The sequence below is a fragment of the Vitis vinifera genome, chromosome 12 (genome assembly GCF_030704535.1).
Source record: "Vitis vinifera cultivar Pinot Noir 40024 chromosome 12, ASM3070453v1".
Classification (NCBI taxonomy): domain Eukaryota; kingdom Viridiplantae; phylum Streptophyta; class Magnoliopsida; order Vitales; family Vitaceae; genus Vitis; species Vitis vinifera.
In genome coordinates this window covers 13,422,970-13,438,675 of record NC_081816.1, presented here as the reverse complement: position 1 = coordinate 13,438,675, position 15,706 = coordinate 13,422,970, and the positions used below count along the sequence as shown (strand labels likewise).

At 35.2% G+C, this 15,706-nt stretch overlaps 1 protein-coding gene across 1 annotated transcript; it reads right to left on the bottom strand.

Moving 5' to 3' along the window:
• Positions 1-12: 12 nt before the first annotated feature.
• LOC100267365 (uncharacterized) lies at positions 13-15,029 on the bottom strand. The gene is made up of 13 exons (XM_002264608.5): positions 14,711-15,029; positions 12,916-12,989; positions 12,531-12,614; positions 12,342-12,422; positions 10,921-11,001; positions 10,088-10,180; positions 3,516-3,695; positions 3,312-3,379; positions 2,270-2,321; positions 1,825-1,878; positions 1,637-1,729; positions 1,037-1,103; positions 13-427 (listed from the first exon to the last, which is right to left on the bottom strand). Exons 1-13 carry the CDS (start codon positions 14,850-14,852, stop codon positions 336-338), a joined length of 1,161 nt encoding a protein of 386 aa, XP_002264644.1. The 5' UTR covers positions 14,853-15,029; the 3' UTR covers positions 13-335.
• Positions 15,030-15,706: the final 677 nt, after the last annotated feature.

Here is a 15,706-nt window from a genome sequence, read left to right as displayed (position 1 = left end):
AAATTCCAATCCTCACCTAAAAACGAAGATAAATTTCAATCAATTTCCGTTTTCAACAAGTATCCAAAATAGAAATAAATTACAGAGACTGAATTGAGGGAAACCCAAAAATAAAAAGGGGCAGAAGGGGGTTGTGTGTGGAGGTCTAGGGAGGGCAAGGCAAAATGAAAACAAAAGAAAGAACCCGACAATTAGTCCAGCTTTTTCCTCACATAAACCTAGTTTGTGGCTAGAGAGAAGCACCTGGCCCTCATCAGAGAAATTCCAATCGATTTCAACAGGAGAGACAACCGAGATACTGAAAATGACTGAAAATGACCACAATTGGCAAATAATCAGCTGAATTTCCCAAGTTCCATCTTCTTCTTGATTGCCCTATGACCATGGTACACGAATGAGTCTATTATACCTGAAACTGTGAAAATACCTGAACAAAAAGTAAAGTTGTTCATAGTCAGTATTAGTTGTATCCAAGTCATCAGAGGCATAACTGACAAGGTGCAAAGAAGAATTAAATTCAAGAATTTGCTCATGGTATATATCAATGAGTCTCAGGTTCAGTGAGCAGAGGGTCAAGTTTGAATTCAAAGGTTCTTAAATCTGAATCTTGCATTTGAAGATTCCAACTAGAGTCATTCCAAATCCAGTAATTGAATTTGAATTATACAGAGTAAGAAATCTCAAGGGGGTGAGAGATTCTTTCCAGCTCCCATTTAAAAATAATTCGAGTGAGGGGGCAGGAAACTCACTGCTGCCACTATCAGTGACACTGCCTCCACTACCACCATATCACAATCCCCACCCTCTGTCCATCCAACCACTAGCACCACCACAACTGCTCATATCACTATCAAATGTTTTAATTTTGAATTTTTTAAAATAGTTGTAATCTTTGGTAGGTCTTTTAACTAATGTTTTTCTCATTTACTCTTTGGTATAATTTCGGGTAGGGTTCTTCAAAAGCATAAAATATGGTTGTGGCAACTACTAAGAACATAAAAATGAGAAAGTGAGAGAGCGAGAGAGTTATAATCACCTCCAACTATGGCACAAATATTTGTCATGAAGTGTAGGAATGACGAGTGTTCCTCTTTGGAAGTAACCTACAACATGCAAACATAAAATGTATCAGAGGATCAGCAAATTAAGGCAGCTGATTATTAACTTCATCCATCTCTATGACTACCAAGCCCTTGAGGCTTGGGATGGGTTTGTGGGAGGTTTCAGATCAAGTCCTAATGAGGACAAAAGAAAGGAAAGAGAAAAAAAAAAAAAAAAACAAAGAAGAGGGGAAAAAATTACCTACCAAAAAAAAAAAGAAGAAAAATTTATAGGGACCACAATTGACTAGATAGAATTATTTTCTTGCATTTTTTTTGTAATTTTATGATTACTATTATTTTTATTTCTTTTCATTTTTCTTGTGTGATGTGGAGTTCACTTGCCGGCTTTCTAAAATCCCAAGATGCTTGGGGATTGATTGAGCATAATGTTCTTTTTCTTCCTTCAGAAAGAATTTATGAACTGAATCAATTCCTCAGCAAAAAACAAAAAGAAAAAAATTCAGAAATGAAAATCAACCACCTTCTAAACAAGTTTTCAATTAGCTCTTTAGATAATGGATAGAGGAGCCCACCTTAATTGGAGAAAGGTCATAAAAGAAGTACACTCCAGGAAGAGAGTGTGGGCGACCAGGTTCTGCACTCCTAAAATGCTCTGTGACAGAGAACTGTACAATACCAATGCTTTTGCATCTCAGTGGACAACACGATGAATAACATACAACAATTAGAATATGTCAACTTTCAAAATACTGAGTAATACCTGATTTGACTGAATAGTGTGCCCTCTAATGTCGGTGTAGATAGTAGGAACCACCTGAGAAGCAAATGAAAAATATAGCTTAAGATCATTGCTTCTGAATGTCAAGAATTTTGAGATCCAAAATCCATTTTTAAATACTGCAGTTACATAAATTCAATAAAACTAATTGTGACTCTTCCACAGGATATTCAACATCATCATAATGGTTCTCTAATCTAAGCTACCCACTGATCAATTAATAAAGTCCGTAAAATAAAATTACTATCTCCTTCCTGAGTAGAGTAAGAAAGCATTGCAACTTACATTTATGAGGAACCCAATTCGTTTTATAATGCAAACCATTTAGATGGGAAAAGATATCAAAATATAACTTGCACAAATGTTTTAGATACTTGGGGAAAAGAAAGGTAAATAAGACAAAGACAAATCCTTCAAGAAAACAAACCTTGATGAAATACTGGTACATTCCATCAGGTGCATCTTGAAACCATTGTGCCCTGAAAAGTGTAATTAAGCACCAAAAATTAAAAACTACAATAGAACACAATGAATTTATATTAGGGAATTTAATTCAAGGATTTGCCTAATTTTCCCTGCAAGGCAAGACTATGCATGAATCAGATGGTTGGATTTTCCACATTGGGTTCAGAAAATAGTGTTGGTGACTTGCTGTCTAGAAAGTGGACTGTTTGTTCTTTTGGAAGTCCAGAACAACAATCAGGAATCTGATAGGTTGCTCAAGAGAGGAGCCCCATCTGTCCTAGGTCTTTTGGGAGACCATATCCCTCTTGATACCTGTCTTTTGTGATTACTTCATGGGGTTCCTTTTTAATGCTCTTATTTTTTGCTCCTTTCTTTTCTTTTACTGTTCTTTCAGGTTATGTTTGGTTCTTGGAAAGCACTAAGGAAAGAAAAAAATATTAAAGAAAATTATTTTCTCATGTTTGGTTATACTTTGAAAAATGCAAAAGAAAATCAAATACAATTAAAATTATTTAGAAATTTGTGCATTTTCAAATTATTTAATCTTTATATCAAAGAATTAAAATAAGTTAAGTGAGTCTGAAGTAACATAAGAAAATAATTTATTGACTTCAAATTTATTTTATTTTCTCTCAAATTTTCTAAGAGCCGAACATAACCTTAACTTTGAAGGATCTATTAATATTATCTTCCTTTGTTTTTCAAAAGACAAATTTGAGCCATCAAAACAAAAAATGAATTCACCAGAACATGAGAAGCAAATGTTCTAGGCAGAAAGCTTTTACTGAATGGACAAGTACTTCGATAAAATATCAAATACTGTTGATTGCTTCTGACTTCATTTTGATTTCAGCCAGAAAGTCATTGATGAGAAAACAAATGAAGCACTTAACATCATAAGAACCAAAGGATTAATGTTTAACCAACCATATCAATTTCTTTTTAAGAGAAAAGGCATAATTAACTGTATCAGTGATAGCCGTGCAAGAGGAGAAAGTAGTTACCCATCAAGGGGATTTACAACACCAGGGAAATGGTCTCCAAAAGCTAATTTATTGATCCTGTGACTTATCTGCATCATGTGCCATGAAGTTAAAAACAAGATGACACTAAAAATTTAAAAATGAAAAAACAGATTAATATTGAAGAGATGGAATTAAATATAGAATGTAAAGTAAAATGAAATAAAAACCAAAACTACGTCTTACATTATAACCATCCTTCGAAATAGCCAGCAAATCATTCACATGAATATTTGACTGGTAAAAGCCTTTCCCAGGTGAAAAATGAAAGTTTCCTGCAACTTTATTAACTTCTAAAAAGCCATAGACATTGCATCCTTCACCTTCTTCCTCTTTAACCTTTTGGACAAAGCCTTCTCTTTTGCACTAAATGCAACAAACATATAATTATAAGCTCAAAAACTATATAACAATAGAAAATGTTTATCATTTTCACAAGCCTAAGAGCTAGAAAGATTCAAAAAGAAGTAGAAAATGTGATTATGTTTGTGTGAGTAAAGTGCTTTCACTCATCAGTAACCTACTTTAGAGATTTTTAATTCTTAAAGCTGAACTGCCAAACTGTACAAGAAAACAAGGGTGTGGTTAGTACCTTGTGAGAAAAATAATCATTTTGGATGTTGAAATTTGAATGATTCTGAGCTTATGTATTTAATCCTTTTATAAGCCTCATGTTGATAACATAAACATGAATGCCATGGAATATACTAAAGATGTTGCATGTCAGAAATCTAAATCTTTCTTAACTTTGAAATCACTTTGTTTTTTTTCTATGTTTCATGTTAAATTCTACAAGAGAAGTTTTTTGAAGAAAGGTCGAAGTAGGGAAACTCAGGGGGCAGGAAGGCGGTTGGTGTTCCAGGCTCAGTAGGGAGTTATCAGTTCAGGATTTTGGAAATCCACTGGAGGTGGGATGATTTCCAAGCTCATACTAGAATTCTGGGGCTAATGACAGGAGGAACAAGTTTGGGATTGATGAATGGCATGGAGAATCATCAAAGATTTCGAGCTTATCACCATTGCCCCAAACAGGGATGTAATAGTTCAATCTTACTGGACCATATAGGGCAGTAAAGGTCACTGAAATAGTAGGTAATAACTTCCAAGAAAGTTACAAGTTTAGACATTGGTTAAGTTCTCATATAATGAATTTTCAAATATAAGTAATTGATGGTAGAAGAACAAACTCAAATGCAAACTCTCAAAGAGTAGTTGCTTTTTGGTTAAGTCTTGCAAGTTGTTTCAGAAACCAGCTCTTTTCCTTCCCATCATGGGTTGTGTAGGTCTAGTGCTCTATCTAAGATTGATCTTTTTCTTCACATGACACATTGGGGAAGATTCTAATAACCAAACAGCTAACAAGAAAAGGTAGTGCTCTTACAGATTAGTGTTGCGTGGGCAGACGGGAGGAATCAGATATGACCGGCTCATTCATTGTGGGGAAGGCTCACAGCATATGGTTTATCATTTATTACCTTGGAATCTGCTGTGTACAACCAGTCTCTGAAGGACAACTTATCCAGCTGGCAAGGAAGTTTTTTTGGCAAGAGGAAAAGAAATTCTAGGCAGCCTTGCTGAATTTGTGGTAGTACTCAAGGAAGGAGCACAGTTGAGGAGCCTACTAGATCTCAGAATTGAATTTGAAAAATATTTTCCTTAAAAGTACTTATTTGGTTGAGAGAGTCCATGAGGAATGGAGCTTCTCTTTTTCAGATTTCACTTATAGGTTTAAGATGGCCTAGATGATTTTTTTCAGACTGTTGGTCTTCCTGTTTCTGTTATTTTCTTTTTCTTTTTTTTTCCTTTGCTTGTTATGTTTTCATTGTATGCTTATCATATACCAGGATTATATGCCCTTATAAATAGTGTGTTTGTGTGGGTGTGGTATGCTTGTCTGTTTGTGTGTGTGTGTGTGTGTGTGTGCATGTCTTTGCTCGTCAAAGAAAATGATAAACAGATGTTGTGAGAGCTCATCAAAGAAAATATTAAACAGATGTTGTGAGAGTACCAAGAATAAGGAGAATTATTTCTTTCTAAGAATTATAAATTTTTTTTGGTGTAACAGAATAGTACTATCAAATGTTTAAAATGTGAGAAGACTCTATGTTTAAGGCAATTGGCAAAGCCAAATTGTTAATTATTTTTACAAATTCAGATCATAATTAGAAGAGTGGGTAATATTTAGTTGTTGATGAATTAAGTATTTCAAGCTTCAAGATATTTTTTGTCGTTACAAGTTTTCTTGCTAGCATCACCTCAAAATTGTTAGTAAATATCTATTTGAACAGTCTTAACAAAATTTTAGTAGATATAAGCTCCTAACTGGCTGGGGAACTAGCAACAGGGATTCTCTTAAAGAATGTGAAGACTACCATTTTTACTCGACATGAGGATATATTGGTAACATATGTCTGCCAAAACCAAAATTTTGCAGAGGTTTCCTTCTATTTTCTTTTTTTGCTCGGCAATCAAAAATATATTAACCACTGCTAACAAAAAGCACACCAAAGTACGAAGGACCTATAAGAAGGACGCCAAGAGGCAAAGCCAAAAAAAAAAAGAGCAACAAAAACAAAAGCCACCCCTCACTTAGTCCCAAACCAATCTATAAAATATATCATCAACATGGATCCCTCATCCATATACTTCCTAACCCACAACAAAAAATTACAAAGAAACATGGATTTCAGCGCTTGATCCAACTTATCTTCACTCGCAACCAATTTTTTATCCCTTTCCCTCCATAATGACCAAAACACACAAGGAGACAACCCTCTTAACTTCTTCCGTTTTTTCCCACAAAAGCTCCATGCCACCCTAAGAGTTCCTCTAATCAAAGGAGTCACCCATGCAATCTCAAACAAGAAAAATACAAATTGCCATAATATCCTTGCTTCAACACAATCCAGGAGGATGTGATCCACTGATCCTTCTCCATTGCATAGAAAGCAACGGTTCGCCAAAAACTATCCTCTCTTTTGTAGCTGATTCAAGGTCAAGACATTTCCCCAAGTTGATTCTCAAGAAAAACACCCCACTTTTGTCGAGGCCCATGAATTCCAAATGGCCCTATCTAGGAATGCCTCAGATTTTTCCTGCATAAGAAAAATGTATTAGGATTTGACTAAATATTTACATTTCTTTGCATCTAGCCACTCCATCCTATCCTCCTCATCCCTTCTCATGGCCTTACCTTGAAGCCTTAGGAGGGATTCCCAACGCTTTTCAACTCCCTATCATTCAACGCCCTGAAAAGTATGAGTTCCATTGACCTCCCTACCTCAAAATCACTCCTACCTACCCTACAACACCAAACCCCTCTTCTTAGACTGTGTGGCGAAAGAAAAATGCTAGGATCTTTATGAGGATAAATGGAGGACGTCAGAGATGTCATGGGATTTACTTCACATCTTTTCTTCGTTTCAAGGCCTCTTGTACTGATGATTTCAAAGACATCCCTTTAAATGTCATTCAGCTCAATTGGAATTCGATGTGCACACCAATAGGGTTGGACCAACATTAAGAGGAGTTGTTTGCTATGTTGGGTGTAAGAATAGGGAGCTGCACACCATGTTTTTAGGTCTCTTGTTAGGTGCTTCCTATAACATGTCATTAGTATTTACCTACTTGTACACCACTAATAAGAAAAGGTCTTAACCTTTGAAGAGGCTTTTGATTTCCAAACAAAATTGGTCGAAAGGAACAAGATTGAATTTGAAGAATTGGAAAAAACCAAGAAGAAAGATTTTACTGAGAATAAACCTAAGGAGAATAGACACCAAGCTCTTGAATCTGAGATAGAAGGAGACAAGTGTATTGAAGTGAAGACATGAGTCTTTCAAGAAAATCAATTTTTATATCAATGAGATTGCCATGAAAGTTAAAATTCTCAAAAGGCGGATAGGAATTACCAAAGACAACCGAGAAGGTGAGATTTTTCATTGAGATAACTTGATAGAGCCCTAAAAATTATGAACACAAAGGTTAACCAACCCACCATAAATCTTCCCAAAATCAAATTCTCTCCTCATTCCCCATCACAAAGCAAGTGTATAGGGAAAGACTTGTGCAATAGCCTTCCAAGGACATCTATGTGACCATCTAACCAAAATGTTGACATCCCATCTACTAGGATGTGTCCCATAAATGCTCGTGATTACCCAATTCCATATACCACAACTTTCCTTACGAAAACCTCCAAAGCCACTTCCCTAAAAGAGCATGATTTCTCAAGGACGTCTTCCCAATCCCTAGACCTCCAAACTCCCTTGGCTTGCACACCACATCCCAACTTATAAGATGATCTTTCTTATCATACCCAATCCCCAACCAAAGGAAGTCCCTTTGCATTTTCTCAATCTTTATGGCTACTGATATTGAAATCTTGAAAAGAGAGGAAATAGCTAGGGGTGTGAGACAAACAAGATTAAATTAAGGTTATCACCCCCCAAACCCAAAGACAAAAAAAAGCATTTTTCCACCCATCCAACCTCCTTTAGATTCTATCAACCACTAGATCCAAGCTATACCTTCCTCCTAAGAAGATCTTGGAATTTAAAGCCAAGCAGTTAAAGCAAACCAGATTGTCAAAAAGATAAGGCTTGATGACATTAGCAAAAATAATGGAAACTAATAAAAAGGATAGGATTATCTTTTCTTTGAATTTGTCATCTGGAAGGGAGCTGTGTTTCAATTCTGTCCATCCTCATCACCAATACTAATCATCATCATTATCATTTTTAAAAGAAAAAACCCAAGGAGTAGGTCATGTTCTTTCAACCATCAAGCTATAGGAGCATCATCAAGACCTAGATCACAGTAGAGGCCATGGAGTCGGGCCACTGATTTCTTTTGACGATGTGGAAATGCATTCATCAGGTTCCCAAATATGATCATGGCATCTGACTGAAATTAAGCCCAGTTGGCTGTTCAAAATTTATGCTTAAGCATTAAATAGTTTCCACAATTTTTCTATCTTGTAATAATTCAATAATCTATTTGGTCAAAGAGTTCTTTGAATTGAGGAAACATCTCCTGAGTCCTGACCAGGCAGAGAGATCTAGTTTCTAATATTACTTCTAGAGGACATGAGTTAAAGAGATTCCAGGTAGCAAGAAAATACTGCTCAGCTCAGTATTGGTTTTCACAGTTTTCCAAGGAGTAGGCCAGACAATTTTCTAAGAATTTGAATGTGTAGGAACAATTTACAATTATCGGGAAGCATGTTAAGAATTGCACTATTCATATGATGGAATTTGATGACCTTTCTCATGTATGAGGCTTTATCAAAAGCTTTTCTCTGCACCAGGAATACTTTGGGCAATCCAAGATATAAATAAGATAGCATGTTGATAATTTTTTATTAGGGTTCTAACAGGAGAGAGAATTGTACCATAGGTGCATGATGCTTGCAAGGATTTGGATGTCATAGTTGGAGATGAATGATGAGTGTAGGCAACCATCCTAGGGTTGTCCTACATCAATTTAAAATCAATGGAGTCTCACCATTGAGGGTTGCAACCTTGCAATGAAAGAAAGTATAATGTTATTCATCAAATTCATTCCTTTGATTTACATTGATTAGCCTATTTATAGGCTTCTCTAAGAAATCCAAGGTCTACTAGGACTCTAATAACCTATCATGACTCAAATTCTAATTATATTATAACTCAACTAGCTAATCCTAATTAGACTCCAACAAATACCAATCTCAATTCAATCCTAATTAATATTAATCCTACTTAAAGTTTACTTAGGTCTTCACTTTCTTCCTTGAATAAACTTTAAAAGGCTTTCCCCCATCAAATGATTTTCTAGAATAGTACTGGCTCCAAATTGAGGTATCACATCTTTTTAGGCATAGGTTAACACCTTAATTTCCATGAATGTTCCTTGGGCATAAGGAAGATAGGAATTGCAGAATTCATTTATGGTCAGGAGATTATGTGAGCTCTTTCTCAAAGAGCTAGTTTGTAGTAGCTATCAAAGATCTGAAAGTTGCAACAGAAGTGGGTGTCACTGATTTACAGGTGCAGGGGGATTCAGCAAGTTTCATCTCAACTAACAGGCAAAAAGGGTCTATGATATGATCACACTGATACCAAGGATTATGGACTTGGGCAAGGCACTGGTTTGTTTCTTCTCATGGAAGCCAATAGGCCAGCAATAGAGAAGCCTTTTCTCTAGTTGATTTCGCCATGGATCTCATGGCCCCTAGAGTTTTTTCGATAATTTTATTCCTTAGACATTAGATGCCTTTGGCTTCAAATGAAAGGATTTTTTGTACTCCTTTATAAACACCTACACTTTCTTTTCCCTTTCCAATGATTTCTCATTATTTCCTTTGCACAAATTCTTACTTTTATCCAATATAATACAATTATAGTTTCTTACTAAAAGAAAATAAGCAAGGAAAAGAAACTTATATACATATATACATAGAGATATACATAGATACATACGTTTAAGTGTGCATGAAAAAAGGATAAAGATGTACTATTATGATGCCTTGTTAAATTCTATCTAAAAGAATTTTAAGAGTGTAACCTGAAATTTGATGATGCTGTGCAGCGCACATATACTCAGACCTCCAGTTACAGAAACAACAAAATATACCAACAATTTGTTCCACACATGCAATATGTTCAACAAACTTAACCACCTTATCTTGAGCTGTTTCATTTTCATACTAGGCTGAACAAATTATATCTGGCAGCACAGAAAGAGACACACGAATAAAGCATTGCATGATAACCAACCTGATCAATCAAATCTGGATTTGTCATCCCCCAACCTTTCTTTCTATATGCTTCACGAACTTCATCACATGAATTACAACAATCATCATCCGTCTGCCAAAGAGAATGAATTAAAAAACAAACAGATAACAGAACAAAGATGCATTCAGAAATTTATTGTGTATTGGAAGATCCATCATGAAACAAATACTAATCAGCTTGAATCAGAACTGCCAACAGATAGCTGACATTAGAAAAGGATGAATGCTACCAATTCCATTTTAGCCCCCACAGCGCCTTGCATCTTAAACATTATTTCACTCCACCAGTCTTATTTCAGTTGTTACAATAATCAACACTCCACTCCCAGGAAGTTTTTACAAATCAATACAAGCAACTTGTCATTTTAATCACCTTTGTCTTATAAGTAAGATGTCATTTAAGTAAATTCCCTTGAAAACTGAGACTGATCATTAATGATGCAAATCAGAATTATTAAATGACAAAGTCATCAAAAATGTTTAGATTGTGACATTTTCTAATCACATAATCTGATAGAAGATGTAGTCTCAGATAGGGAGAAGTGTAATTCAATAATATCTGCAGTTGACTTCAATCTATCTAGATTTAATATATATAAATAAAGGTGATTATGATAGCAATGAAGCCCAATAATAAAGTTAAGCATCCATGTTAAACCAACTACTCTTACTTAGAACCAGACATGTTGCTAAGAATTTTCCAGTTAACCAGTTTGAGAGTCCACATATATGGTAAATATTACTGACACATACATAAAAATTAGTAACACATCATCTAAGAAATCCTAGGGAGTGCCAGACAAACAAATGTACCACTTCTGCTCCATAGCATGAACCACAATATTTTTCATTGTGTTCAAGCCTGCCACCATGTCTTTGTAACGGCTTTTCAATCTGCATTATCAAGGTAGGGGAAAAAAAGAGAACAAAAAGAGTGGTGAGTCAACAAATAGACAAAACGAATGAAAAGGGAAAGTTAGAAGTCAAAATTCATTTTCAAGAACATGCAATAAGCAGAAGTAAGGACAAAAACAGAAAAGTCTTTTTTTCATTTTAGCCCAAAATTTGGCAAATGGATACAGGAAAGTCAGGCAAAAACATAACCAAATGCTTGACATGTTGGTCACATAAAGTGCTTTAAAAAAAGCCCATTAAATGCCAATGTGCACTCTACTCTCTCTCTCTCTCTTCTCTTCTCTCTCTCTCTCTCTCTCTATTAATGGGAAACAGAAAATGGAATTGACAATATCACATAACAGATGTAAAATGAGCATGTAAAGATTAGAAATCCTTCAAACAAAGAAAAAGATAAAAGTAAGACAACAAAGCTAAATCCCAACTAAACCTCAAATTTTGTAACAGAAGACAATAAATAGATGAACAATTAAAACACATAAAACAAACCACAAAGCAAAGAAGAGCCCAATAAGTTCATAGGATAAGCAGCCTCAATGCATGGTTTACCAGTCAACAAAGTTAAAATAATCATGCAGCAACAGAAGTCACTAATTAATTCAGACTGGTCATACTCCATAAAGGGATCTAGGCCAGTAATCAAAATTGAGTGCCAAGAAAACAACTCCTACCAGAACCTTCAATGCAAGTCCTATTCAATAGGCATTGTCACTTCTTTGGACCAACATGACACTTCTCCAACCAACAGGTTGATATGTTGTCAAGGACCTTGGCATGCACATCTCAGTGCAACCTAGTTAACCAAGCTATGCACTATTGAGCATTAAGCCACTGCACAACCACAGGCAATTCAAGCTCTTTTGAGAAATGTTTGAATGCAATTTCTTTTGGTTTTGGTTCCTTCAAAAAGTTGCCCAACATTCCACACAACTAATATCACAATATGAGACAGTTCCCAATCGATGGACCACAAGCAATGAATGAAAAATAGAGTTTGGAGATACTCGAATAAAAATAAAAGAAAATAAAGAACCTAAAAAAAGGAATACAAAATGTCCACCATGTACCAGAAAACAAAACCATCTGAATATCCAAAGTCTATCTGGCAATGGATATTGGCCTACTGACAGGTAAATATACACATACATCCAAAAACACAGTATGTGTGTGCTTCAAGTAAACATCCTACAAACAAGTGAAGAATGACTACAGTATAAACAAAATTTCTTTAGAAGCAATGGCATCAGATCTCAAATTAATACAAGATATGTAAACAATTCCTTGATTTGAAAAAAGGGTAAAAATAAGGTTTCACTAACCTGAGGGCCACCAATTCCATCTTGCCTAACTGCTACCACATTACCATGGGCATCAATTCTTTTCTTCACAATATCATGTTTCTACAAATAAAGAAATAAATCAAATGTAGGTATAATAATTAATAAGTGAGAAGAAATTGACCTAAAAGTGTAAACACTGGGAATGATTTCACTCCTAGCAGTACTTACTATATCATGATGCTGTTCTCCACTAATATCCATGGCATCAAGAGTGAGTACCGAACAAGGAACGGCAGGAAAAGTCACATCAAACTGCACTTTCAAACAAAAAGGAACACGGACCAACAAACCATGAATTAGTGGAATATTCAAACTAAAAATTAAACGCAATTTCACAAGTTAATATTTTACATGTGATACCATTGGTAAAAGTTCAAATCTTCCAAACAACAAAATAGGAAAGAACTAGCAGTAAAGAAATTACAGCGTCAGTGTATGGCATAAATACAGTGTTTCACAAGGTATACAAATGCACCATACAGTAGCATATATCAAACTGGAGAACACATATGCTTATTAGAAAATGAGAATATCAAGAACAATCATATTTTACATTGATGCGAAGTGTTCCTCCTCTTGAAGTATCGACCACAAGTTTTGTTTCTGTAACTGTGTGGAGGTATAGTCCTGCAATAGAACCGCATCTGTTAGCAGTGTATAAGAAAGAAAATATTGAAATTTAAACAGGGATAGATATGTAATCAAGAAGAATAAAAGGGAATTGGAAAAGCTGAAGGCAATGGGCACTTTTGATTTCATACAGATTCTCAGGCATGCAAAAAAGATTCTTGCATGAATTCTCTCTAGGGTTTATGAACCAGTTGACAACTGAAAAAGGAATGATTTCTGCGTGGAGCTTGGAGCAACAGGCAGACTATGGGGGTATCCCTGGTTTTTAGATAACAATTTCATTGCTTTTCACTTGTCCCACAAGAACCATAATTGTGTAAAATCTTTTCAACTATATGGTGCATTTTTAGAGTTCATTAATCATTACAATTTGATGGATTTGCTTCTAAAGAATAGAAGGTTTACTAGGACATAAAATCACAATGACAGTCTATTTCGAAGATCGATCATTTCCTAAAGTCTCCAGACAAAGGAATCCTTTTGGGCTGCTGTTCGATGTTTGCTTCTCAGATCGTCTCAAATATATGCCCATCCTTCTAGTTGGTGGATATTTGCAAAATGGTAGATGCCCTTTTAGGTTTGAAAAAATGTGACTCAAGATGGTCAATGAAAAAGTCCTATCAGGAACCCAGAATGCTCGTTTAGAGGATAGAGAAATTATGATTGTCACCGCTAATTAGTGTCCAAATTTAAGCCTGAGTATGCAATCAAGAGTAATGCTCAAAATTGATTCCAGAAGGCTACAACCACGTCTGTTGGGATTTTTCTTGCTATTTGTCAACTTTGATGGGGTTTGGAGTGGGGTTCGAATCCCCATAGTATGGTTTTCAGTATAAATTGGACCACTTCAGTTCTTCAACAATTTTAGGGACTCTCAGTAGGCTCCTTACCATAACAGTGGAAGGTGGTTTTCAAAGGGGTTCCAAGTTGGGTCGAGGGGGCCAGAAGTAGATGTTCTGTCAGAACCATATTCACTCCACGTAGATAATCGGCTTTTCTTTTCAGGGTACAAAGATGAATCAACGTAGATATCTCAATTGCTTTAAAGCACTTCTGGGTTGAAAGTGAATCTAGAAAAGAGTGAGCCAATCCCTAATGACGTCGGGAAAGATAACTGCAAACATGCTTCAATCTTAGTACGGAAGGAGGGATGATTGCCTACAACCTATTTCCTTTTCCTTTATTGTCCTCCATTTTCCCACAAACCAAACAAAGATCAAAATCGAGATTAGAAAAAATTAACAACCAATCCTCTATCCTTTGTTGAGAAACCCAAAATATCTTTCCTTTCTAACAGAAGAAAATAAAAATCGAATCAAATCAAATCGACTAAGCATTGAATTCGAACCATATTCCTTTCAAACAACCCAAATATTTCAAAATAATTTAAAAAAAAAAAGAAGAAGAAGAACACAAGCAAAGAAAGGCTTGAAATTTTCACTTTACATAACTTCGGGACCCAAAGGCAGCTTATCAACACAAAATCAATCCAAAATCAAAACGAGGATTTTTAGAAAAGCAATCAAATCAACTGAAAACCCAAAATATATTTCCTTTTCAATTCTAGCAAAACAACGGAATAAACTCAACTAAACTTAGTCCTTGAATTCTAATGCTTTAGCAAAGAAAGGCCTGAAATTTCCACTCCGAATAAGTTTCTCGGCAATCAAACAGAATTCAGAACCAAAAAAATCAGTCCAAAAGAGAGAAAAACATACTGAGCTCAGAGAAGAAGAGGAAGAGCATAACGATGGAGGAGATTAGCGTGATAAGGCCACCGGAGAAGGTGCGGCTGTAGAAATCCTCATTGATTTTAGGGTAAGCGTCGAGATTCCGAAGCCTCTGGAACACCCTATCCATCGCCGCCCAACCCCAAAACCACCCTCAAAGCTTTGCCTTGTGTGTTTGTTCCTGTGGGCGGAGACGCTGGTGGTGCGTACAAGGGGAGGGACAAGAGCCGGAACAAACGACGTCGTATTCAAGAGATGAAGTTTCGTTGGACTAGTTGAAGGGAGAAGAATCCAAACTTATGAACGGAGTCTAATTGGGTCCAACCTCTCTTGTGTCGAAAGTTAGTTGGTCAACGCTTTCACACTTACCCTTTTTTTTTCTTTTTTCTAAATTAAACCAAACAAATCTTTGGACTCTTGATTTTGGATTGGATTTTGGAATGGGTCAAAATCTTTATTTATTCTATACTAAATTACTCAAATTGGTCATTTAATAAGACGAATTAAAGTAATAATCATAGTTTCTTAACTCATGAAAAAAAATTAAAATAAATATAAATATAAAAAAAAATCCCACCAAAACTACTAAAAACGATATCATAAAAAAAATCCAAAAATAAAATTTATGGTACGAGGAATATGATTAAGGTAAAATAATTTGATTAAGGTATATAATTTTAAAATGTTACTCCATCATAATATTAAAAAACAAAAATTGAAAAAAATTACCTTTTTTTATCACGTAAGTGAAGTGGCAAGTGATAATTAAAGAAAGAAAATTTTAAATATTTTTCTACTTAATTACCATATATGAAGATAATGGTAAAAGAACTGCAAGATAATGATACCAAAAAAAAGTGTGTGAGAGAAATATTTTCTCACCTTTCCAAAATGTAAAAAACTAATTTTTTTAAGTTTGATAAATAATTTTATTATAACCCATCAGGACAGCTAGTTGGTCAAGACGGAAGGAAGTATAATCTC

Bases quoted from the DNA above. Each gene is read 5' to 3' on its own strand.
- LOC100267365 (XM_002264608.5), bottom strand. From the start codon at position 14,852: ATGGATAGGGTGTTCCAGAGGCTTCGGAATCTCGACGCTTACCCTAAA. The intron at 2,322-3,311 runs GTAACTACTTTC...TACACTTTTCAG, and splicing joins GTTGTAAATCCCCTTGATGG to GGCACAATGGTTTCAAGATG. The intron at 1,879-2,269 runs GTTTGTTTTCTT...TTTGCTTCTCAG, and splicing joins TGTACCAGTATTTCATCAAG to GTGGTTCCTACTATCTACAC.